The sequence below is a fragment of the Uranotaenia lowii genome, chromosome 2, assembly GCF_029784155.1.
Source record: "Uranotaenia lowii strain MFRU-FL chromosome 2, ASM2978415v1, whole genome shotgun sequence".
Lineage (NCBI taxonomy): Eukaryota > Metazoa > Arthropoda > Insecta > Diptera > Culicidae > Uranotaenia > Uranotaenia lowii.
In genome coordinates, this window is record NC_073692.1 from 190647006 (window position 1) to 190673747 (window position 26742).

Consider the following 26742-nt stretch of genomic DNA (forward strand, 5'->3'; position numbering starts at 1 on the left):
AACTTTTACTTTTACTGCTTCAAGAATACCCATTTCAGATATCGTAATTTAATCGGAGGCGTTGCACAAAAATGAATGATTATTTATTCTTATGCAAACCAAGTTGTTCAGAAACATATTTTAAAATTAAGTTAGGCAAACCATCATCATTGATAGTTTACAAATTGAACTATCTTCAACAATTCAAAATGTAGTTTCAAATAAAATGCGTACAAAAAAATTGGATTTTCAAACAGTGACCGCGGCTATAGAAACATCAACACATTTTTTTTTTTTGCAAATTTGACACTATCCAAACAGATTGAAACTGAAAATAGAGGTGTCTGGACTAAAAAGAAACGCAATCTTTACTTTTCGGCAAAGTTGAAAAGCTACAATGGTTGGTCCCATCATTTTATATTTTTTAAAAATATCATGATATTCATGGCTAATGATCTTCCTTTCATTGATTCTTATGTTTCCTAAATTTTTTCATTATATTTAAAAAGTTTTTTTTTTATTTTGTGAGCGATGTTTTAATTGCTTTAAACAATTTGCACTAGTTAAAAACCATGGTTTAAATACAATTTAAAAAATAAATCAAAGATCTAATTTTGATAACGACAGTAAATTTTTAACATATTTATCATTAATAGAATAATAGTTTTAACAGTAGATTTTTTTATAATCTGACGGGTGTGTAATAAGCTTCCTTAAATTTCGTAAGATTACAAAATATGTTTATTTTTGCAACTTTAATACACATGATATTTTGCAGCTTTCAAAATTGATATATTCTGAGGTATTAGATTTAACATTTTTCGTAACAAAAACAGTACCGTAATCCGGGGTAAGATTGATCACTTTTTTCAATATATTTCGATTATTTTTTCTGTTAAGGGGAATGTGGCATGTTTTATATTTTTAAAACCAGTACTGGACTCCAATGAACGTAAAACATGGATGCAGAAATTTATTAGACTACTTTTAATTTGATGAAAAAATCGTTTTGGTCTTTGTTCAAAATTTGATGCTTTGGGGTGACATTGATCAGTCTCTGTTCTGACGGTTTTAACGAGTTTTTTTTATCATAAAGGATAAAAAACACCTTCAGAATATTTACTTATGCAAGTTTATCTATTCAACCTTGATTTGTAACGTTTTATTTTAAAAATATTTATAACCGAAAAAATGACTATGATGCTGCCTACATTTAGGGGCAAAAATTATAATTATTGCTAAATAGTTTGAACTTCAAAATACAAGTGAAATTTTACCTTCACACATTCCCCTAGGCCCTCCTTCTATTGACATTTTCATTTTTTCCTCAAAGATAACGATTTTATAGGGTTTCTATCCATTTGTCGAATACGGGCTTACTCTTGGGAAATGTCCTTATTTTTTAAATATCAAAAAATTATCATTAAATGACTATAAAAAAAGCACTTAAACTAAACAAATACAAAGAAAAATAGTCGTTCTTTCACTTTCAACATCCCGTTTGCTTCTAAATTATATTTAGTTCATCAGAAAAGCTTCTTTTTTGCAAGCCTTGGAAAAAATAGATATTTTTGGATTTTGAAATTACATTATTACTAACATAAAAAAAAATTCAAATTCAAACCAAATTTTCCCTTCTTGATACTCAATAAATAGGCTTTCAAATGTAGAAAACAGTTTTCAAAAATTCAAACTACAGGCTGAGTTATAGATGATTATGTGGCAAAATGTCATGTTGATCAAAGCTACCCCGGTGATCAATTTTACCCCGTTTTACGGTATTTGAAATCCGTATTACTTTATAATTTTTCAGCAGATAACATGGCACATCAAAACGCATTGAAAGTTGAAAGCTTTTCAAATGACATATTTTAAAAATGTTAACAGTGAAAATCAATGTGAAAAATCATAAATAAGCTACGAAAACTATTAAATAGTACCATCTGTAAATATGAGCAAGTTTAAAAATTAGTTGAAAATCTGAAAACATCCTGCGCGAATTGCCATACCAAGTATCGATTTTCCCGTGATATTTGCAGTAAATATTTCGTTGGTTCCAATGGAAGCTGACAAATGACGAAAAGTCTTCCTTCTAAAATGCTTAATATACAACACTTTGACAAATAAATAGTACAATTCCTTAATAAATGTGTTTTGATTTTCGGTATAACTTCATACCAAATTTTACAGTTTTTTTTTGAAAATAAGGATAATTCATCGCAGTACATATCTGTTATTCAAAATTACTGTTCATGTGTCAAATATTGTAAAATTAAAAAAAAAAATATTCAGGTTCTACTCCAAATTCAGTTTCGAATTCTTAAATGGTTGATACAGATTTTGATAAACTCCATCTAAAAATGTTCCAGTAACCATCAAAAGCCTCAACTCTTTAATAGTACTAAGATTTGAATGTGATCATTCTGGAAAAGCTTCCCATGCTTTAAGCGGTAGTTTTTAAATAATCATGTTTTTTCATAAATGGGCGTGAGGTTTATATTTTCAGGAAATTTATTTATAGTTCATGATCTAATCTGCAAGTTCCATTGAAAATTTTCAACATAGGTTTCGCCGTTATTGAAAGATTTACAAAGATGTGGATGGTCGAAATTTCCATCTTTGAACCTACTGTTCCTATTTTGGTACTGAACTGATTTCTTTCGTTGGACCTAGATCTAAAATTCCTGTAAAAATTATGATTTTTCGAAAATAAATGAAAGAATTCATTAAAAATGTAATTTTAATCAAATATTATCATATAAAAGTATTACAGATTTTTAACGATTAAAAACACTTGAATTTCTGTTATGAAAATCTCAAACACTTTCAATCTTCGTCACCTCTATCAGCGGAACAATATCTGAAACTTATTTGTGTTTACTTACTTGTTGTTTATTTGCTTATAGCTGACAAAAAAAATAGAAATGTTCAATATTGGTTCTTAATTGTGCCCCGATTAAAAATTAGCACCTTTGTTGATTTGTACACGGAAAATAAAAAAAAGGTAAAATTTACCTTTTTGCGAGGTCACCTAGCAAAAAGGTAGATTTTACCATTTTCCCATTCACCTAGCAAAATAGTAAATAATACCGTTTTCCCATTCACTGATTTAAAAGGTAAATGCTTGTTTGTCTGATTGGTTTCTTCAATAATAAGTAATTTTAAAAAAAACACAATTCATGAAAAAATTGATATTTATTTGAAATAAATAGGGAGTTACCTAATATTTATTTTTGAAATATATCACCGTGTTCTTTAAAAATTGTTGAGGCTAGTCCTTTGTTCGCCAAGCTTGTCAGGTCCGGCTTGTCCGGAATAATATCTGAAGGCTGACGGGAATACAACACGAAGCTCTGTGGGCCGATCTGAAACAAAAGCAAAGTATTATGAAGAGAACCAGCACAACTAAATGAAATCTAAGAAAACACTTACCATTTTGTTCCGATTTTCACATATTGTGCATGAAGCAGAACTTGTTCCTCAACCGCAAAACAGCTTAACCTCAATAAACGGATTCGTCAAATAGTTACTTTTTTTCGAGATGATTTGTACCATTTTGTTTAGCTCAATCCAGGTCAACTTCACCTCGCTACGAGGTAAGTTTTACCTTATATGGATTTACCTTTCTTTCTAGGTGAATTATACTTTTTGATTCAGCTCAATTCAGGTGAACTTCACCTCGCTACGAGGTGAAATTTACCTTTTTTGGATTCACATTTTTTCTCGGTGAATTGTACCTTTTTTCATTCTTCGTTTCAGGTATATTTTACCTCGCTGTGAGGTGAGTTTCACCTCGAATAGGTAGAAGTTACCTTTTTGGCTTTTGCGAGCATTCACCTTTGCTGTCTCGGTAAATTTTACCTTTTTATTATTTTCCGTGTAGGTATTGGAACAAAGTTTTGGTGATGTCAGGTCTAAAAATGGAACATCAAAGTCAAAAGTCTCCTATATTTGGACTCTTTGCAAATTTTCCAGGTTTTTCCATTGATTTTCCTTTATGTATATTAGGAAAAAGTAGTTAGTATGGTTCAATAAATTGGGATAAATTGCACGAAAGCTTGTATGAAACACAGTTGCACAGAATTTCAGTGAACAAAACCTGAGAAACAAGTAATTTTTTATCGAAAAATTCAATAAAATCATAAATACAAAACGTGAAATAACTTCCATCTTCCACAATTTGTTTTTTTTTCGTCCTGTAATCTTTTGGATTCTTGATTTGTTTTAGAAATTTACATTAAATACTTCAAACTTTATTTATTTCCCCCTTCGGGTTTTTGAAATTTTAAAAGGGGGGGGGGGGGGGGGGGGGGTTGACAAAAGAAGAAATTGATATTTGTTCCAGCCTTATTTTTTAGTTTCAATATGGACCGAATGAAAGCCATGGGATCCAATTTTCCCTATTTATCATCAAATCACCCAGGGTAGGAAGACGCCAGTAGTAATCAAAGCTTGCTGATGTTCATCCATCTATAGAAGGAAGTTTTGGCAATGTACTCTTCACGTGGCACCAGTGAAATGGATACTTAGGTGTGATTGTTGATCTTCCTAATGGGGTGAAAAACGCGATTAGCCGGTAAGAAGTATATTCCAGAAAATAGTTATTTTTGCTGTAGAATGAAGGAAACTGAAAGCTCAGTTGCGTGCCAGACGCCGTGCTGTTCGGTTCGTTTTCTCTCACGCGCGTGGTATTGTTCATGAAAATCAAAGAGAAAAATTAATTTAAAAATATGTTTGAAAATTTCTGAAAAAAAGGGAAACATATGAAGGAGTCAATATGAATCTATAATCTAGTGATTGAAGAAGGAAAAGTTCATCACAAAAATTGACTATAATTGGAAGAGAAAGTAGCGTTTCTATCATAAAGGGTGACTGAAAAAGGAATTTGTTTTATGATAAGTGGAGCAAGCGAAGTGATGTTGATGCTAAGGATCGTGGAAGAAAATAAGATAATGAAAATCAAGTTTCTCAAGGCTCTGTGACCTAAATTATTTAAAGTTTATTTTTTTAAAATAGCATCAAATTTACCTTCACCCCTTCAAATCTGTGTTTTTCTGTTAAATATGAAATGCTTCACGATCCGAGCGAAAAAAAATAGTGGATGTGTTGTTTTTAGATAAAAATACAGCCTTGAGATGTTAATTTGTGTTGTAAAATAGCATCATTCAAGTGACCTGGAGAAAATTGTGTCAAAGAAATCGGGTCTTCGAAAAGAATCATATTCTTCTAACCGGAACATGATCAAACATGTCTAGGTATCAGGGCCAACTTAAGTGTCGTTCGTGCGACGCCCAGAAAAGCGCATTGGATCAAAGCAAGCGATGCATGACATTTTCGCGGAGGCTAGGAAAACGGTGAAGAAATTTTGGACGGGTACGGGCGGTTGGTGTGCGTATGGTCTATATGCGTAGTGAAGTGATTTCTTGTCATGGGCATGAGTGGGGATAAGAAGAGAATCACACGCTCATGTAATTTGACAAAATAAAATTCAAATTGAGGCTCGTGTTATAGGTTTTGGATTAAAATCCCAGATTATTTTTCTCGTGATTAGCATAATTATTTAGGACGTAGTTGTTATGACGATGTTGGGTCGAGTAAATTGTGGATTTACGGGTAATTGAAAAAGCTGGAGAGGAGTGAATCTTAAAAAATGATCCTAGAAAAAAAATGTCTCGTACGGCCGGCACGAAAACATTTGGGCTAGTTTTTCCCCGCCACTAAAATTCAGGGGATAGAGCTTTGCTAGTGGGTAAAGTGATGGTCGGGAAAAGTGATAAATAGGCAGGGGGAGGGGGAGGGGGAGGCGGAAGGCTTATGCCAAAGCGCATGCGTTGGTTTAGTGCGTCTGATTCAGACGGCTGCGTAGCGAAGAGTTGGCGGATCTACCAGCTAGTGGCATGGCAACGGTTATGGCTGAACGTGGTATGACAAAGGGCGGTTGTAGGGGAAAAATATGCATTAAGTGGAATCTGAAAGAAAGTTGGAGCTTAAAGTTCGTTGAAGTTAAGTGAAAAATAGATGGCTGAAGAAGAGTGATCTGAAATGTGGGCCTAAGTAACGAGTGCTGAGCTTTAGTTTGAGTCCGAAGGAATAGTTTGAGGTGGAAATCAAGCTGCGAATGGAGGGTTTCAAGCTCCAAATTGACCGGACTGATTTGTCTGCTTCTGGACCTGATGCGTATTGCGGTATGGAGAACGCATCCTTGATATGGAAAAAATGAGGAATTGATGCTGATTTTTTTGGTGAGATTTTTCCTTTTTGTATCATTTTGTCTCATTTAACGATTATTTGAATAGGAACATTCAATTAGGTGCCAACTGGCCAGGTATATACACGGATGCCGGAATACCTGTAGAAAATGCATAACATTGAACATGTTATATATTTTGAACTGGTTGTGTACCTGTTTTGATACTTCGAAACTGGAAGATCAATATTGAAAATGGTAGCTACACAATTGCTGTGTTTTTGGATTTTAAGAGAGCATTTGAAACGGTTCTTAACTGGTTTAAGAATTATTTAGATAACAGAATGCAAAGAACAAAATTTGGTTCATGTTACTCGCGATACAGAGAAAATAACTTAGGTGTCCCACAAGGAAGTGTCTTGGGTCCATTGTTATTTATACTGTACATCAACGACATGAAACAATGCCTACAGTACGGTCGTCTTAAGCTATTTGCGGATGATTCAGTCTCCTACTGGAGTGGAAATGACTTAGAGCTTGTTATTCAAAAAGCAAATGCTGATTTGAAAAATATTGCCGATTCCCTAAAACAGAGAAAGTTGTGTCTGAATCTCAATAAAACCAACTGGATGATCATTGGCAACCGCAAAATTGGAGAGTGTTCAAACTTGTTGATTGATGGTTATGCAATCGAAAGAGTACATCAAGTTAAATACTTAGGAGTACAGATAGATGAAAAGTTAAACTTTATAGCCCACATTGACTACACTATTAAGAAGATTGCCATGAAATATGGAATACTTTGTCGGATAAGCAGATATATGACTTTCTGGTCAAAAATTATCTACGTGAAATCAGTTATTATGCCACACTTTGATTATTGCGCTAAAATATTGCTTCATGCATCAGACACGCAGACAAAGAGGCTGCAAAGAATACAAAACAAGATAATGCGAGTGGTAATACGATGCAACCGATATACTCCTAGTGCTCTTATGCTTGATATGTTGTCATGGATGTCAGTAAAGCAGAGGATTGCTTACAACAGTATGATTTTTATCTACAAAATGAAAAAAAGGAATGTTACCATCCTATTTATTGGACGGTCTGCAGTACGGAGTTGACATACACGGATACAATACAAGGAGAGCCCAAGATTTCAGACTACCAAATACAAAAAAAGAGATGACCAAACGATCTGTGTTCTACAATGGACTGAAAATGTATAACAGCCTACCACGGAGCATCAAAGACAGTTCAAACTTGAATATTTTTAAGAAGCTGACAATAAATTACATAAAACATACAATTTGAAACAAGGACTAATCCTAAAAAGGATCATACAATAGTGATGAAGATCTGACGGAACATCAGATAGAAATTTGTACGGTGATGGACGTACGCGGGGGTAAGACGAACAAGTCGTACAGAAATTGACAACATAAGTAAACAATACATATTATCCAAAGGATAAACTGTCCCTCCTTCTTCAAAAGATGCGTATGGGGTGGAGGAAGGACCCAAATGGGCCTGTGGGACCATCACTGAACCCAAAACTTTCCGGATTGCATAATTTTACCCGTACTTACCTGAATATTTAATATAAATTTTTGAGAATATTTCAAATTTTAATATATTTGACCCATTCCAAGGTCCCCTCAATCAACTAGAGAACCGATTTTCATCTTTCATTATTCAAAAATAATTTGCCCAGCATTTGAAAGTTTATTTCTTGAGTTTCATTTTGCATCAAAAGAATTTCAGTTACCTTTTTTCGGAATTGAGTATGTTGACGTTGAAATTTAAAAATTTTAGTACGAATATAAACTGATTTTAACAATTATTCTTTATTAGAAACATAACTTTGCCGAAAAAATAGCTATATAAAAAAACATATTACAAAATGATTGTAAAAAAGCCATCTTTTAAGCATGATATAATCGCAGCAAATTCACGCTCTAGAACCGATAATAAAGGTATCTTTTTAAGCGTCGTGACGTTACGAAGATTCTACTATTTTTCAGTTCATGATTCCTTTTAACGTCAGATACTGTCGGAAATTGGAGATCTCTTCAAACTTTTTAAAAGGAATTCAATGGTTTTTTTCAGAATGAAAATCGGTTCAGAAGGTTGTGAGTTGCACCCGGGTAAAGAATGCGTTGTGACGTCACGAAAATTGATTTCCTTTTTTTCGAAACGTTCATGACTTCTTACTTCAACACTTTTATAGTATTTCTTCAAAATAAGTTTTTAATAAAAGAAATATGAATTTGCGCTTGTTGAACACTGGATTCGAGAATTAACAAACAATCATAAACATGAAATCCTCATCGATTTTTTTTTAAATATTTGTGAATTATACAGCAGGTAGTGATCTCTGATTTGAATAAAAATCTTGCAGGTAGTTATCTGAAATTTGAAAAAAAAAATGCAATAAGAACAAGTTCTTCTATATAAGAATAAAAAAACGCACTAATAGCTTCTATTACTTGCTAATATTATGTTCAAACAAAATAACTAAGTATCTATGGAATAAATGCATTGAGATTAAAAAATCTTTGAACACGGTAAATTTTATAAATAAACATTTTCTTCGTAAAAATTCATAAGACTTTGAAGTAAAATAAATTTATCATATCATTTTTTTTTTTAAAAAATTCCTTTATTGAAACTTCCAGCTCAAAGAATGTTACTAGAAAATCCAAATCGAACCCCGTATTCACATTAAATCCCACGAAGAGACTTTTAACTGAATAACAAAATTAAAATATGAAGGTACTAGCACAGGGTTCCATGCAAAATTAGAGCCAAATTATACTACGAAAAAAGGGTCGCACAGCAAACCTTAAGTTTGTATAGAATGGAGCGGAATTTGTTCGGGATGAACAAAAAAACCTATTAAACAGTTTTTCACCAATAATTTTGGTCCTTATTAACCGATTATTCATATAGTTTCAGAGTTTTAAAGACTCAATTATAACAATATTTAAGCTGAGGAACGCATTTCGATTACAAATATCATAAAAACAGTTATTGAGCTTCAAAACAGATATATAACCCATGGGTGCATTAGAGGCTTATTTTTGAAACTGAATATGTTTTTTACCATAACCCTTATCGAAATGGGACCTTGGGAAAAACTTTTTGTCATAACGAAAGCTTTATGAATGTCTATAATGAAAATAAATCAACCGATAGGGAGACTTCAGAAATGGGTGCAAAATTGGGTGTTCAAGTTGTTTCCAAGAAAAATTTCTCGTAATTCCATACAAATTTTAGGCTCATAGCGCCATCTATTTCCGTGGTCCGATCCCCCAAATTTAGCACTTGACCTTGTGCTAGGCCTGGGTTCTATTTAAGCTTTTCATAAGTCGGCTGATTTAGGCACTCTAGTGTCCATTAACTAACATTCATAAGATCGCAGGATTTTGAAATTATCATTTACTTTTCCTTTCCTTTGCAATTAAATATTGCAAAGATTCAGAAACATATTTCAACGCTTTTACAAATAAATATTTCCTAGCATAAGTATTTTTTACAAAATATTCACATCATCGCATAAATAAATTTCGAATAAAATTGATGTGCGCAGTGATTCAATTCTCATATTCTTTTGGGTATCAATGGATCGATTTCATCACCAAATCTTATCATGTGTTGAGTTTTTGAGAATTTTTAGTAAATTGAGCATTAGTTTTAAGATTATATTTTGATATATTGCATGTAGCTGAACTTAAAATTTCGTGACGTCACAACGCTTTGCAAAACCTTGCTTAAAAAAATGGCACGTTGTGACGTCACGAAACTGAACGCTCTAAAATAAATTTAAATCAACATTTGAAAAAACCAAAAACAGCGATTTGTTGGTTGTGGTGAAACGATACTTTTCCGACATTTTCATAAAATTTGCTCGAATAGGAGAGCAGAAAAATGCGGTTTTGTAAAAAAAAATGAAAAGGGGAAAAATAGGCACGTTGTGACGAAACAATTTCTATTGCTTCTATTTTGATAACTCTTTGTTCAATAAAAATACTGTTGATTTCAAATTGTCACGAATTAAATTCTAAACTTAGGGGTTTAATTTTTTTCAATGTGCGATATGAACTGTAAAATCAATCAATATACCAAAAAAATTGTTTTGCAATCGTTGTGACGTCCCGCTGGAATGGGTCATAAATCTGTATTGTTCTTCTTGAATCTTGAAAATTTTCAAGAAAATATTTGTGTGTGCTTACGTAGCTTACGATTACGTTCAACAGATTTTTTAAACATTTAACAAAAAACATTCAACGTAGTCCTCAATGCTGAGCGGTGCGGAACTTAGTCTTTTTTCACTTCCCGAAAGCGATTCATAAAAACGCATCCGCAAATTTTGAATTGACGCTTCAGGGGATAAGGTAGGTACTCGCTGTCAATGAACTCGAGCCGAATTTTCAGCAATCAAAACACTTATGCCAATTCACTTTTTTTTTTCGTTGTGCTCGTTCCCGTTTTCAGTTTGTATTCCTTCTGAATCCTGAATCATGCGGTAGCTTTTCCTGTCACAAAATTGGGAGGTTTTTTTTGGGGATTTTCCTTCCGGAGTAAATTCACACAAAATTTGGTCGGTTCACTGGCAAATAAAATTTCAGATTTCAGAGGACACCTCGGTACTGCAAATCGTTTTCGTTAGCAGGAATCTCTACTCTAGATAAAATATGATGACAGAGCTTCAATCAAAATTTAATTCAAAATATTTAAAATTGGTATTTTTTGTATTCATCTCATTGGAACTGTATACAGTTTGTTGCTTTTTTGAATTTTCACTTCAACTTGAAAAGGCCGAGGTTTTTTTTATCCATGCTTTCACAGCCGAGATTCTTTCATCTTCTCGCAAGCAACCGAAAAGATAATCTCTAAAGCATTCATTTGTGTTCACTTATCGGCGTAATATGAAGATTTAAAAGCCTTCCACCCACGCACGCGATGTTTATTAACCCGACCCATGCCATGCCAGCCCGTCCTGGCGTGGAAAAATGAAATGTCAGTTGGTTTGATGAAAAGGGAGAGCTTAAACGAAAGGAAAGCAACAGTAAAAAAAAACTGAACCAACAACATTCATCGAAAACCACTCCATTACCCTGGCGAGACGAGTCAGCTCAGCGCAGCACAGTAGTGCGGTGCGGTGGCCCCTTTTGCTGTCAAGCTTTCATTCACCGGCCTGTCGACGGGCCATTCTTTTGAACTTTTTCGTTTTAAATAACAGCTTTTCAGTTTAATTTCACTTCACTTCCTCTCACTTACTTCAGACCGGACTTGCTGCTCTGAGGCTAGACATGATGCAGGATAAGCAGCGTCATGAGAGGGGTTCTCAAGTTTCAATTCCGCGATTCGGTAATGAAAATTTTTGAACAAAGAAACCGGATTCGTGCTCGAAAATAAACACACCTGTTGATGTTAAATTGCTTTAATTGAAAGCATGTTGAAAACGTGAAAGATAAAAATGATTAAAACATGTGAGTGGATGCTCCTTAATTTCGTGATTAGTTTGAGGTTAAAGTAACCTCTAGAAAATAGTGGCTCCATAGAGTATCCATAGAAAAATATCTGCACAATATGAATTATCTATTCAGACAACACTAAAGGCTCCCTCACAAATAATTTAATTAAAAAAAAAACAGATAAAACTAATCTCTTTCCAAGAACGCTTACATTAACCTACATCGCAAGACCAACAAAGTATACTATTTTAGAGCAGCTGACAAAGCACAAATAATAACACTGATGCTTGACGTTGGAATATTACAAAACGTTGTCGACTATTGTAAACTTTTTAAAGATCTAAATGACGATTTTAAACATTATACAGCTAAAGTAAGCAGTTTAATGACATTTTCATAACTAAGAATGCATATATACCATGACATAAACCAGAAAATTACCATGTACAAAGACGCTCTACGCTTTTGAATGAATATTAAGGTCCTGCAAATGGTTATGAATGATTTCTAAAAATGCGTGATAAAAACGAAACAATAACCGTGATAATATCGTGCCTGATTTTGGCAAGTATTGAAAAAATCGAACAGTGACAAAATCGAAACACTACTGTAGTGAATGCAGAGTGAGGTCTCTAGTCACTATATGGTATAAAGCTAGATAAGCGAGGTGAGACTTCTACTCTTTAGATTATAATAATCAGAATGAAACTTCAAATCATACGAAGCAACTCTAGTGTTTTGGGATATGTGGTACTTAAGAATATTCTACTTTTTTTAGATGAATTTAATCAACCTCTCCCTTCTCCTTAATCAGTTTGTTGCAGTAACATCGTTACTTAAATCTAGAATTTATCTTTCCAGAATTCTAGAATCCTAGAATTCTAGAATTTGGCTTCCATTGCGTATAATCTGCATTCTCCGATGATGTGGGTAACCATTAGTGGTTTATTGCAAGTGAAACAGGTGAAACATTATTCCTCTTGTGAAGAACTTCAAGTACCTACGTTAACTTCGTGTATCCAATTCGTAGCTAAGTCAAAGCTCGTTTTTCTTTATCTAGTCTTTCTAATGAAGAATAAGTTTGTAACAGTGAATTAGGACTTTTACTGATGGAAAACATTTAAACAGGCTTAATCGACTCCAGGTCCAACTTGAAGGCACTACATGGGTAAGTATGGTTGGTTGTCGTCGATAATGAATTTCAATTTCTCGATTGAAATAGTTTGACCAAATTGTGAATCTGTACAATGTAAAAATCTTCAAATAGCCAATAGAGATGAACTTTATATAGGGTGAGTGGAAACACTCATTTTAGTGGGTTGTGCCAACGTTAGAATTTTTAACTACACAAATAACACACGACATATTACAGGACACGACACTTAACGCTCTTACTAACGGAAAAAAGGAACTAAAATTACCTTTTTGTCGACCGGTTTCGGGCTCGATGTTGCCCATCTGCAGGTTGATGTCCGAGTGATTACGTAGAAAATAAACATTTACACAGCATCATACTATCGTAGGGTAAGTGTTCCTAATGTGGCATGTGTACCTAATGTTAACATACTGTTCGATTTTGCCTGTTTTTGACGTTATTTTTCAATTATCACAATTATAAAAAAATGATAATGTAAAGGATCATGTGAACTTTCATTTTACAAACAAATTAGCTTTCTAATTCACAAGATTTTTCGTTAAATCCGGATTGTTTCCAATTACGTACAAATTGAATGGAATTGTTAGCAAATTTCTTAAAAAACACCTGTTTAGAAATAGAAGATTAAAGCTGAATTTGTCAACCGATTTTTTTGAAATTTTTTGTCGGATTGTTTTTTATCATGATTTAAGTAATAAGTATGTTAGAACGATGTTTTGTTCGTGTAAAAACTAAAAAAAGCATATGTTCACAATTAGGAACACTATTTTCAATGTGTTCCTAATTATGGACATAGTCAAAGTTTTCCAAACTATATCAAAGTCATAGAATGTATTTGAAATAAATTTGATTGAAAGAATTGTGTTTTAACATAATTTTCAACGATCTGTTAAAATAAACTGTTTTGAGCTATTAAAACATGATTTTTTTTTACTTCAGTATATATCAAAGCTTAAAATGTTGAAAAAATATTTCCGCCAGGTTGTAAGGAACGTACCTTTCGCGACAGAGAAGGAAACCATCAAGTTACAGAGACCGAGACGAGTTACAGTAACGAGAACAGAATCGAAAGGAAAAATTAAAAAAAAAATCTCAATAAAATACGTTGGATACCGTCTTTTGGGGCATCATGCAACACTTTTCAACTTCAATTGCTTCTGAAACCCTAATTTCCACTGATAATCCTACCGTTTGTACATCAAAAGTTTTAAGGTTAATGGGACATCAAATTAACGTAGTCAGAAAAATAATTGGTTTCACCAGTTATTTTTAAATTTACATAACTTGCGATTTTCACCCTACTAAGAAAAAAGGGTAGTTGCAAAAACCTTTGTTCTTAATGAAAAATCAAACAAAAAAATTTGAAAAGTTTTTGACATATTTGTGATGTCGTTACGCATAAAGCACGATCTGCAGTTATTTAAGATTTTGTTAGAATTAAAGTTAATATTTTTTCTTTTAAAAGAAAGCAAAAGGGTGCTGATGCATTTAGGGATAAATAATACTACAAAAATTTTACATCATATTCTAGCATATGGAAACTAGATTTAAACTGTGAATCATTGATTTGCATGTCGATGCATTTTAGCCCAGACTGGTAAAGGAATTTTAAAAATATTTATTTTAAAAAATTTAATGATTGTTCGAAAAAAATTCATACACCAACAGTGTTGATGTAGGATAATAAGTTCCATATCAAGTTTGTAGGTAATATCACTAAGTCAATCCGTCCCATTGTGTAAAGTTTTTTACGGCATCAAAAATGTAAAAATTTCGATGTTTCGAATTTTCTATGAGATTCAAAAACTTCATAAAACTCTCTCACTATGTGAGAAACTATGGCATCATCGGTTTTTTTTTATCATTAAATGATAATTTTAAACAATTATATTAAAATAAAAGTTAAATAAGTGTTGTGGTACCCAAATGTTGCATCTAACAATGCTGTTGCATGATGCTCTGTTTAACTGAACTTATTTGTATCCATTACAATGAATTTTCTACTTTTTGAAATATAATAAATGTATCCTTTGGAAAAGGTAAAGTGTGAATTTAAATGAGCTCAATATTCACTATTTTCTACAAAACTAGCGTAAAGGAATATTGTGTAGGATTTAAATAGTTCTTATTTCCCTATTCACATTCCAAAAACGTTGTTATATTTATAAAAAGGGGAGTTTTAAGATTTTTCTTTTTAAAGTATTAAAAAAACAGACCCATATGCTAAATCGGGAACAAAAGTGTAATATTTCGGTACGCGGATACATTTTCCCTCATATGTCAACATTAGGAACAATTAGTGCCATATTAGGAACATCGACACACTTCATAAAACATGATATTTTTCGTAAATTAAGGCTTGAAATGATTATTTCAAACCAAAACAGAGTTCAGAAAAAAAAATCGAATTTAGTTACCAAAAAATTGTATATCTAAGTATTAAAGATTCGGCGCAATAATATCAAATCTAAAAACCTCTGACAAAATATAGAGAAATTAGGCTCATTTACCCTATAGTATTATAGAGCTGCCAGTATATAGAGCCGCCGACCGGGGCCTAGAGGATAGCGTTTTAGTCTTCTAAGCCAGAGGCAAAATGATTATTTTTTAAGCCTCAAGCCATAATAATGTCGTGTCATGTGTAGTAAAATATGTTCAAAACAGTAGATTTTTAAAGATTTTTTTTATTTTATGAAACTTGGCCAGAGTTAAACGAACACAAACACATAGGTACAGAATCTCAATGAAACTTGATGTTTCCTCGAAGAGACTCCTTTTACTTAACTCTAAGCGTACATCTTTCAAGGATATGATGGCTAGCATCTTACAAATGCTAAAACCACCAACCCACAGAAAATGTACTATGTATGCCGTGACCGGGATTCGATCTCATGACCGTTGGCTTAGAAGACTGGAGAGCTATCCTCTACGCCACGGACTGCGGCTTACTAGTTAACTTGTTTGGTTTGCAGTAAAATATTGACAAAAAAAAATAAAAACCATTTTTTTATCCGAAAAGTCATGCCAAACATACATAGATAGATTGAGTCATTTTAGGAATGAATAATGGCAATCCACATTGTCAATGTCATATGATTTTCAAAAATCACTTTAGAAATCCTATCCTTGGAACCTGTAAAAAAAAATCAAAACTGTAAATTATTTGAAAGGATTCTGGGTAAAAATGTATGAAATTTATTTTTTTGGTATACACAGATTAGCAATGTACGATTTGAAAAATTTTGACGAGACACAAAATAGTCACTATGTGGCCATAAAAATTGACCGTGAGAGAACAAATTTTTGAAACACCGCTTAAAGGGTCCAAAGTTACTAAGTCCAAACTAACCCTACTTTCGATTTTATTAATTCTCGAAAACTCGGTGTAGTTAGTCATGCTTGCTTTTTCGTTCTCTTAAATGTATCACTCGAACTTTAAATCCTGTTGCTTCTAAATTTTCTATTTGGACAACAAAATAATCGAGTCAATTGTGGCTTACCTACTATATGGAGTATATTGTACCATCAGACTGAATCGATTTGGCGTCATTTTTTAATTTTTCAAAACCTGGGATCTTAAAAGCTTTGTCTCGGCCAAAACTCGTCAATAATTTTTTTGCAGAAGCCACGCGAAATATTGCATGAAAAGTAGCCATGCAAGACCTCGCTACGCACCCAGCAGTGATGTCAATTGAATGTATTGTTCATCAATGCGAAAAGACATACCCCTGTTGAACAGCTAATAACTTATTTGCCAAATAAGATACTAAGTTACGGTCTTGAACAAAGTTGTTCAGCGGAAAATTGTCTTTAGGGAATTAATAAATTGGCACAAAAACCATAATCAGACTCGGTTCCACGAAATAAACAAAAATTATGTTGATTTTTCAGTACAAAATATTCAATTTTCCCATACAAACCTAAAAGTTCAAATTTACTCATGTAAACGTTTCTTAAAAATTCTGCAAAAAATCATGGGTGAGTTTTAGACAAAAAAGAAGCTTTTTACGACCCCAGGGTTTGGGAAATTCAAAAATGACCCCAAATCGACTCAGTCTATTGTACCATATTACTTTTAGTGATATTCATATTTTTCTCTATTTTCTGTTAATTTAGTGGTTTATATAGGAATTGTTATTAGAGGTGACTTGAAATAATTGCATTTTATTAAAAAAAAAACACATATAACATAAACTTCGATTCATACCATATTTAGCAACAGCAACATAATTGTTATCATGATTTATCTTGGATATAGTGGCTCCATAGTAGAGATATACCGAATTGACCTTTTCAACTATCCGGCCAAAAGAAAAAAAGCCGAATATTCGGTCGAAAATCCTGGTAGGTTTCCATAGACATAAAAAAGAGATAATTTCATTTTTCTTCTTTTTCTTTAATATTTTTTCAAATTCGATTATTTCCAATCAGATGTATAATACATCAGATCTTCTTCAAGTAGAGCTCGCTTTGATTTTCAAAATGGCACCATAAGCTGAAAGGACTTCAGATGACTAGTCGATTCTAGGACGTTTATCATCAAAGAGGTTGGGTTCCAGTAAAGTCAGGGACAAAACATGTCAAAACAGGGGACAAGCTTTTTGAAATTGTTTATTTGATTTCGACATCAATTCTAAGATGTATGTCGAATTTCAACTAGATGTCTCCCAAAACAGTTGCCAAAAAGAACGATGATCAAACCAAACCATACTTGTTACCACACGTATTGTTACTATTTTGCAGTTCGAAATTCCTCGAGACTCAACTGAAATTTTATTGATTAATTTATTAGACTTTTGTATAACAATGGACAATACAATTAGGTTCGACAATTTCAGCTGATTACTGAGTACTAGCGGTTCGAAGTGTGTCGATAATCTTTTGGTTAACCTACCGGTTTTAGAAATTTCAAATGTGATTTGATCTACTCGAGTGAATATTCTTTATCTAAACTTACTGTTAGTTTGAGAACAACTCAGTGTTGTTAGCATCGATTACGAAACTCCTTCCAAATACTTGAATAAGCGATATCGCTACTAAATTGACCGTTTTCTGTATCTTCGCTAATCTTCGCTAATGGTTTATGGAATTGCTAAATATACTTCGTATAACAAGATAAACCTTCAATTTCAACTTAAAGTGTATTGATATCAAGCAAATAATGCAGTGATCACGATACTAACGAAACTTTGGATAACTATACTGTTTCAAGCTAACTAGCTTTTGTGCGTGTTCTAAACGGAAGTAGAAACTAATCTATCTGTTTGTTTTGATCATCTGAATCGTAGTTGGTAATAAATTCGATAAATGTCAATCAATAAAGATAATTTTGTATTGATACGCGAGCGCTTAAAGTTAAACCATGTTGATCTAACTTCACATGTATCCCAACGGCCGGGTCTGGGCGATTTTTTTTATAAACTTGGAAATTACTTGAAATTTACACCATTTATTGAATCACAGCAGCAGTGATCGTATCTAAGGACTTAACAAAAATTGCTGTTCGATTTTAAATTTACTCTTGAAAATCGTTTTGTAACGCAAAATCTAAAAATTTTCAAAAAAAATTGTGTGTGAAAATGCCAACCTTTATTTTAAAGAAAAAATAAATCAGCATATAGCCACTAGATGTCGGTTAAAACAAACTTTACGAAGATTTGTTTATTTTCGTTAAATATGCACGCTAAGGTAAAAATCACATCAATCAGTTGAAAAGTTATCGATCCAACGTTTTAAAGGAATGGATTTCTCGTTTATTAAATGAAAGTTTTAACTTTTGAAGCGAGATAGAAATCCTTGAAAAAAATTTGTTGACTTAAATGCCCCGCAACTTTAAATTTTGTAATAAATTGTCTAGAACTTGGAGAATTATAATACTTTGAAACAATAACATCTAAGAAAAATAAAAAAAAACTTAATTGATTAGAGCAGGGGTTTTCAGATCGTGCTCCGCGAAGCTTTTAAAAGTGCTTCGCGACGTACGCAATGAAAATCATAAACCAACTATGAAAAATTCTGATATTTTTTTAATCGTTTCATTTTAATCGAAGCATGAGAAAAAAAATATATTCACAGGGCATATAGTACGAACGAATAAGTTTTGTTTCTACCGGTGGCTTAATCCCTGTTGGCAAAGGATGGTGGATTGCCAAAATTCACTGCTTTGATCGAACAACTGCAAGACTGAGCGTGCAATACACTCAATAAAAAGGCATACTTTTGCTGAAAACTTAATCAAACCTTGTATTCAAGAAGTCGACCGTATCATAGTTGATGATAAATCAGTGGAATTGGTAAATTCGAGTCCCATGTCTGTTTCTCGGCGAATTTTTTACATTACTGAAGCTGTTGAAAGCATTTTATTTTCTCGATTGAGAACTCCAAAATTCGACATGGAGCTTGACGAATCCACAGATGTAGCAGGACTAGATATTCTGATTCTTAATGTTCAGAGGAAGATTTGTTCTTTTGCAAACCATTGCCAACTTCCACCACGGGGCTGAAATTTTCAAGCTATTTGATGATTACATTACGGACAACAATATTCCATTGAGTTGTACGAACGGTGAAAAAGGTTTTGAAATACTGCTAGAGTCGTTGCCCAGATCAAAGAAAAGACCAAAAGTTGCAGTAGAAGTCATTACATACTTCATTAACATGCACTCGCTATGAAGAAACTATCATCATCTTTGAAGGAAGCCTTGGACGAAAGCGTTAAAACAATCAACTTTATCAAGGCTCGACCGAAAATTTCATGCTTATTCAAGGCGTTGTGCGAAGAGATGGGAAGCCAACATTCCACGCTACTACTTCATACCGAAAATCGCTGGTTATCTCATAGAAAAATGTTGTCTCGCCTGTTTGAATTTAGATCGGAAGTCAGAGCGTTTTTGAGCTACAATAAATAATTTGCCATTGAGGGTAAGATTGAATGATGATCAGTGGCTCGTCAGGTTGGCTTATTTGGCTGACAGTTTTCATAAAATGAATGACTGTAATCTTTCAATGCAAGATAAAGGAATAACAATCTTCGATTAAAACGACAAAATCATGACCATCAAGAGAAAAAACAATTTTGAGCAGAATCGCTCAAAAAGCGAAACCTGGACAGCTTTTCAAGTTTGAGTAGCATTCAATCAGAAATAATCTCGAAGTTGTCACCCATAGATTTCCAAGAACTATGACAATCACAACACTTTTCGTAGATAAATTTATTTTTGTATTCCTTTGTATAAACTTAAACTAACAGGTCCATGTGTCAAATGAAGTCATTTCCAACAACAATTACAATTTTGCCGCAGGATTTGTTTAACAGCTCCCAGCAAAATTCTCCGAAGAATATTATAAAATTATAAAAATATAAAAGACTTTAAATGTATGGAACAGCCTTTTCTGATGTCAAAGAAACTAGAATCATTAACATCGAAAGAATATGAATGCCTGAGAGATATGACATCGGATTCAAAGCCTCAAGAAAGATTTGTATCCAAAAAGTCGTTGGAGGAGTATTGGTGTCAACTGAAAAATGAATTTCTAATTTTGTCCGATAAAGCAAAACTTGTTCTTCTGCCTTATTCCACAACTCATCTATGCGAGTCTGGATTTTCCCATATCTCGCAACAATGACAAAATACCGATCCCGACTAAACCCGGAACCAAACGTCAGCAGGCTACAACTGACACAAATTTAACCAAACTTGTTACAGCTTGAAAAATCGAAGAAAGCGTATTTGTTCTATTAAAATCAATTATTTTTGATGGCACATACTTTTACATACATTATGTATGTGACTATTCAAAGAGTAGCCATTAATTACTGATTTTTTTTGACTACGATGACATCTTGACATCTTATTTAAACGATGAGTATTATCAAGTTTTCAAAACTCAGGTTTTCATTCTTTCAAAAATGTGGGTGCTCCGCCAATATTTTGGTTTTAAAAAGTGCTCCGCCGAGCTAATGATCTGAAAACCCCTGGATTAGAGGATAACAAATTGATTCAAAATTAGTGTTTATTCATAAAGGTGTGTTGTTTTATCAGTTACTAATGATTATTCTACTAGAAACTGATGAATTTTAGCATTTCCAAGCGCCAAAATAATAGAATTCAAAACACCAGACACTTAAAAATATGTTTTGAATCGTAGGAAACAAAAATGATGCTTGCTGTGTAAGTTTTACACAGTATTCAAAAACAACTATTGAATGATTTATTGTATGATTTGAACTGATAAAAACACTCATTTGAACTTCAGGATTTAAACCATTCAAACTCTAGCCAGCTATTTTTATGAATGATTCCTGCAGTAACATTTTATGTGAGTAAAATGCGAAACTAGTTAAAAAACTAAAGAAAAGAACGTGTGAAACGCAAATTTTTATGTAAACAACAATTTTCGACCACGTGGCGACGAAAATTAAAAACATTATCAGGGATGCCAATTTGATGAACATTTCTTATATCCTTAAAAATCTTGGGGCACAATTCGATTTACATAACTTTGGGATTATGAATTCCTCTAAAGAAATGGGAGCTAGTGTAATGATACCAGATTAGCTGGTTTTATTTTCGAGCTTACGCGGGTTTTCAAAGAAAAAATTTAGGAAAGCGAGGTTTGGGGTGGTCTGGATTTCGAACAAAAAAGCTCGGTTTTAACCCGGAAATATCCACAATTTTGGCGCAATCAAAACCAAAAGCTCCAATAAAACTAACGGTTTATGATTTTTGCGTCAAATAACAATTTTTGCTTCGTCAAATAGAACTTATAACCATTTTTTTTTAATTTTAAATAAGATCAAGAAGTGTCTCCAGACAAAAATAATTTTTCATGTTTCAATTTTGCAACTCCTGGAATTTTTTAAAAATACTGGGATTTGGACTGCTTTGCCCTGTTTTTAATTTCAAAATTTTGAATTCCAATGTGCGGATTTTACAAATATTTCTGGTAAAATTGACCGGATTTGTTCTACCTGGATACGTTTTAGAAAGGTTAATCATGTGACATTTTGGATTTTGTTACTGTCTTAAATATATCCAAACACCCTCTTTGATTTCACATCCAATCGAATTCCAATTCGAATCGAAAATATTAATCACCCTAAAAATTGGTTGTATGGTGGTATGATATTGGTTGCGTTTTAGGAAGTTGAGGATTAGTTGCATAAGACTGAAAGCAGTTTTTCAAAAAACACCTGACACCCTTTTTGAGTAACGGGGCAGTTCGTTTAGTTTTCGTTCACTTAGCAATCAGCGCCATTTAGTGGCTATTTGCTGAGTAATATTTGAACGAAATACTAACGTATTTGAATTCAAATTCATAGACACATTTTCGGCTCATTTTTTATCTGGACCAGACCTCTGTTCTCCGTGATTTAGCAAATAATCTTAATAAACCCGGGTAAAATACGGATAGTTCTGAAAATATCTGGCTATCCAGGTCAGATTTGACTTTTCTAAAAAAAATAATTTAAAAAAAACAGGAACCTTTAGAACATTTTTTATCGAAAATAATGATTTGAGATGAATTACTATCTACATATTTTTATTAAAGGACTTAAACCCGAATAATAAGACCCATATTTGTTTTACAATTTTTTTTTATTCTTTTTGAATGTCTTTTTAAGCAAAAATGTTATATGAAAATTTTTGACAACAAATCTCACCACCCCTTCTCCCCACCCACGGACCTGGCTTTGAGGCCCTCATTGGTACATAAATGTGGTTTTTATTTATATTGAAATCATTGGAGTGTAGAGGTTGTTGAAAGCATTTGAGCATTGCGATTTTTTTGAGTTCTAAATTTAGGAAACACTGTCATCAATGGAAATTTTTAGCTTACCTAAAGCCGTGAATAGCGTCAACACCAGGGCGGGTCGTAAATCCAACATGTTTGACAGCATCATTCTATTTTCCACTTCCGAGATCCAGCCACCGACCGCAGCTGGCGTTCGACCAACCGCACCGCACACAGGTTTCCGATATTCTTATTCCTTCGATTCCGGTGTTCTAGGATGGCGATGTACCCTTAGTTATTTACTACAACAAAACTCCCACAAACTTCACTCGGGGGGTTCTTTCTTCTTTTGGCACTGGACCTTTCTCCTTCCCTTACTCAAACGAAGATGAATGTACAAAACAACATTTTCTGGAAAACGCTTTTCCGCCGCACAAACCTACAAAGTAGACACACGCAGACGGAAAAAATTGTGTTTGATGTGCTTCTGCAGGCTCCCTGCGATGTACTTTTCCGCTGAATTTGCCTCGTTTTGCCAGGTTCAGATCCAGGGCCAGGTGAAAGCACTCTCTGTTGGGAATGCAAATACCGAAGCTGCCCCCCGGCTATCGGTTGAGAGAAAAACTTTTCCTTCACTTCCTTACGGTCTTACTGAAGTCTGGGTCCTCTGAACCTCCTAGAGTGGGTTACCTACTGAAGATGATGGCAGCAGAGGAAGAGCAGTTCGTCGTTGAAATCTTATTCTTTTCGACTCTTTCAGTTTGGTACCTCAGATGGAGGGAATGTTCACTGCACGTGGTCCAAGCCACACAAAAAATAGTGAAAAAATGCCGAAACGCGGAAACCTTGCACCAGATTTCACTTCACTTCTATTCATTCCATTCCACACCGGTTTTTGTTGTTCGGGAGGCAGTAAAAGGTTTTATTTATTTCCCATTTTGTTCTTTTCTTGGAGGAAAACAATCACTTTTTTCCCGGGGAGATTTACAAGTTTCTTGCTAAGCGGAACGTGCACACAGAAAAGATGACTAGCTGAGTACCGGTACGTACATTTGAATGTGCTTTAGTTCTTCACCGAATTCATTGTGCGATTGTTTATGGTATTGTCGGAGTTTACAAGCCTGCAAGAGTGGTGTTCTTTTAATGAATTTGGATAACGTTTCACAGCTGATCAAGTAGGATTAGGCCATGATAAAATTTATCTGAGGAAGTGTGATAGTTGTAGATTTTTTGTTTAGATAAAACAAATGACCTCGAATTTACCTAAGCCGTACCCCTTAGATTCGTCTTAATTCGTAAATGCTTGTTTTAGAGCCGAAAAATCTCTTTCCATTTTAATTGGCTTCTTCACATGATAAACTAACCCTTGTAAAACTATTTTCTGTCGCAAATTTGTCACTTTCAAAACAATTTTTTGTGATCCCCCAACGTGTTTATTTTTTTTCTGTCGAAATCATAAGCTTCCACAGATAAATGTTGGAAGAAAATTAGAAAAATGTTTTCAAACTCATCTGATTTATATAAATTTGTCAATTCGCAATTGAAATCAAATCGCGCGGCCCCCATAATTGGTCGTAAATTGACGACATCGAATAGGAAACCGATTTGCATGAATTGGCATTACATCGGTTCACTTTTTTACATTATTTGTAGTCATGATCTTAAAAAATTTCAAAAAAAACTACATATATCCTTATGTATAACGTACAGCTTTCTCGGACGCTATGTGATTTTTTTTTCTGAGCATTCCGTAACCGATCTACAGTCTTTTTCCTCAGCATGTTTTTTCGATTTTTTTTTGTTAGACTTTGCATAATGGAAAGCTGAAGTATTGTAGCAGAATATTGTCTGAACAATATATTTGTACCACGAGGTTTCCAAAACTATAAAAACCGATCGCAAAAACAAAATTTAAATCATTTCTTAAAATTTCATTTATTTTTGGAAGGTGTTGCAACGCACACCGGGTCAGCTAGTGTTTTATATTTTCTGATTTGATTATTTTTGGATCTATTATCTTACGACATAAAACGATTCTCAAATATTCGAAACATGAGAAACAACAATTTAATGAAAATTTGACTAGTTTACCTTTTTCTTTTCTTTTCCAGTTTTCGGAGATTCTTGTGATGGGAATCAATCAATCGAGGGAAAATTTTCAAATCCTGGACAGAAAACCTTGGTTTCTATAGATGCATGGGTAAACAATGCAATAAATTTTCTTTGAAGCTCAAAACGAAATGAAAAAAATATGAATGGATCATTAATATTTTAACGTTAGAATTCCTTTTTGATTTCAACACAAATTTCGATTAAAAAAAAATAGTGGTAAATATGATTTTTGTATGGGTATTTTTTTATTATCTGACAATTGGCGCCGGGGGTCTTCAGATTTTCCCCAAAATTGAAAATTTGGTGCATTTTTCCCGAAATTTATGTATTTTTTAGATTTCTTACATTTTTATTTTTCGAGTTAGACTCGGTTTGATTTTTTTGTAAATAAAAAATAACCATATTTAAAAGCTATTTTACTCTGTTATTTTTCAACGGTAATTATAAAATAGCACGTCAAAATGCATTGAAATTGTATCGGCTTTCCAAAAGAATACTAAAAAAAATTAAATTATGACCATCGACATGAAAAATTGTAAATAAGCTTTAAATGACGTTTAAATGTACCGTCTGCATCACCGAATATTTTGGAAAAAATACCTTTTATAGCTCAATTTTAGATGCAACTTTCATCTGAAGACACCAAAGTGGGTCAACAACTCCCTGAAGAGTTATGAAAGACACCACAAATTTTACTTTAATTGCATAAATAAAGGCAAATTAAATTTATGCAAAAGAGGCGAGAAGAGTATAGTTTGGCCTGGAGTTTGTATAGAAACCACCAATAAAATATCATCTAAACAGAGTATTATTATCGGTTAAACTATTTTATTACAGATTTTCTCGATATCCTAATGATTTTACTTTAAATTCAATTATAATAAAGATATTTTTTTCAAAATCAGTACAATTCAGTAAATTTTAAAGACTATTTTTCAAAAATCAGGACGATTCGGGACTATTTTAAAATCGGGACAGTCTCTTGAAAAACAGGACAAAAACTAATTTATTAGGACACCTGGTACCTCTGCTGGTTAGACAATGAGGGAACTTGAATGTGAAAAATAAATCATTTATAGGCTCAAAAATGCGAAATGGATTGATTTTTATTCTGCAAAGTTTAATTTAACAATATGAGAAAGATAGTTTAATGAATAAATGTTAGTATTTAAAACAACATGGAAAGAATTCTGTTTAAAAAGATGAAAACAGCTTCCTTGAGTCGTTGTCTTAGGCGCCTCTATCCTATTTGCTAAAACTTGATTTAATAAGATTAAAATAATCTAGTAAAATGGAACATTAGAATGAAAAATATCATTTAAGGTCCGCTGAAGAGGAGTGAAAAGCCAAAAGTAACTCGAAAAGTTCGGACCAACTGACATCAGCAGCCGACTTTGCTTAAATCATTGCTTCGTTTCTGTCAGTGGAATTAAACTCGGTGAAAACCATTGAAGGTTAATTTTCAATAGGTGAGCTCCGATGTTTTTTTAACGACTGTTACTTGAATTTCAGGTGATTTTTTCGGCTTGCAGGCTGTTCAAATAGCAAAAACGACTATTTATTTAACGTTCCAACGTTTCAATCCATATGGGATCGTCACCAGGGACTGAAATGTTTATTTTATGTTAACCAACTATCAAAAAATCTTTACAAAATTAACTGATTCTCACCTAAAATGTGTCGTATATCTTGTCAGGTTTGATTCGGCTGATCGGGTAAAGCTGTCATTTGTGTCTTTTACAATATTTTGTGACATAGACTCTCAAGCTGAAAATTTGTAAAGGCTCCAAAAATAGGACACTTTCGATTGAAATGCTCCATTTTTATATCTGAAATCACCAAATGTTTGTATAAAAAAAACTAACCATTCAATTAAAGTGTGATATTTTATAAAGGCATAGTTTGGAACATATCTTGAATCTTTTTAACATTATTTTTGTCAGCTTTACGAAAAATTCACTACAAATAAACTCAAAAGAGTTATAACTATTGTGCTGCTGCCAGTGCTGACTATGGGTGAAATTGTGCGACCCTTTCAGAATGGAAATTTTTAGTGTTCTTTTGAATAGTCAAAAAACTGAAAAAAGATGATT

The 26742-nt window shown here is 33.2% G+C and overlaps 1 protein-coding gene across 6 annotated transcripts in view; it reads right to left on the reverse strand.

The window, feature by feature from the left end:
- The window catches only part of LOC129745866 (uncharacterized), a 125514-nt gene that overhangs the window by 77663 nt on the left and 21109 nt on the right, over positions 1–26742 (reverse strand). For all 6 annotated transcript variants that reach the window (XM_055739236.1, XM_055739235.1, XM_055739233.1 and 3 more), the window contains one exon: positions 22643–23658. In XM_055739236.1, the coding sequence (XP_055595211.1) occupies positions 22643–22706 (64 nt within the window). In that variant the 5' untranslated portion in view covers positions 22707–23658. The remainder of the gene's footprint in view (positions 1–22642; positions 23659–26742) is intronic.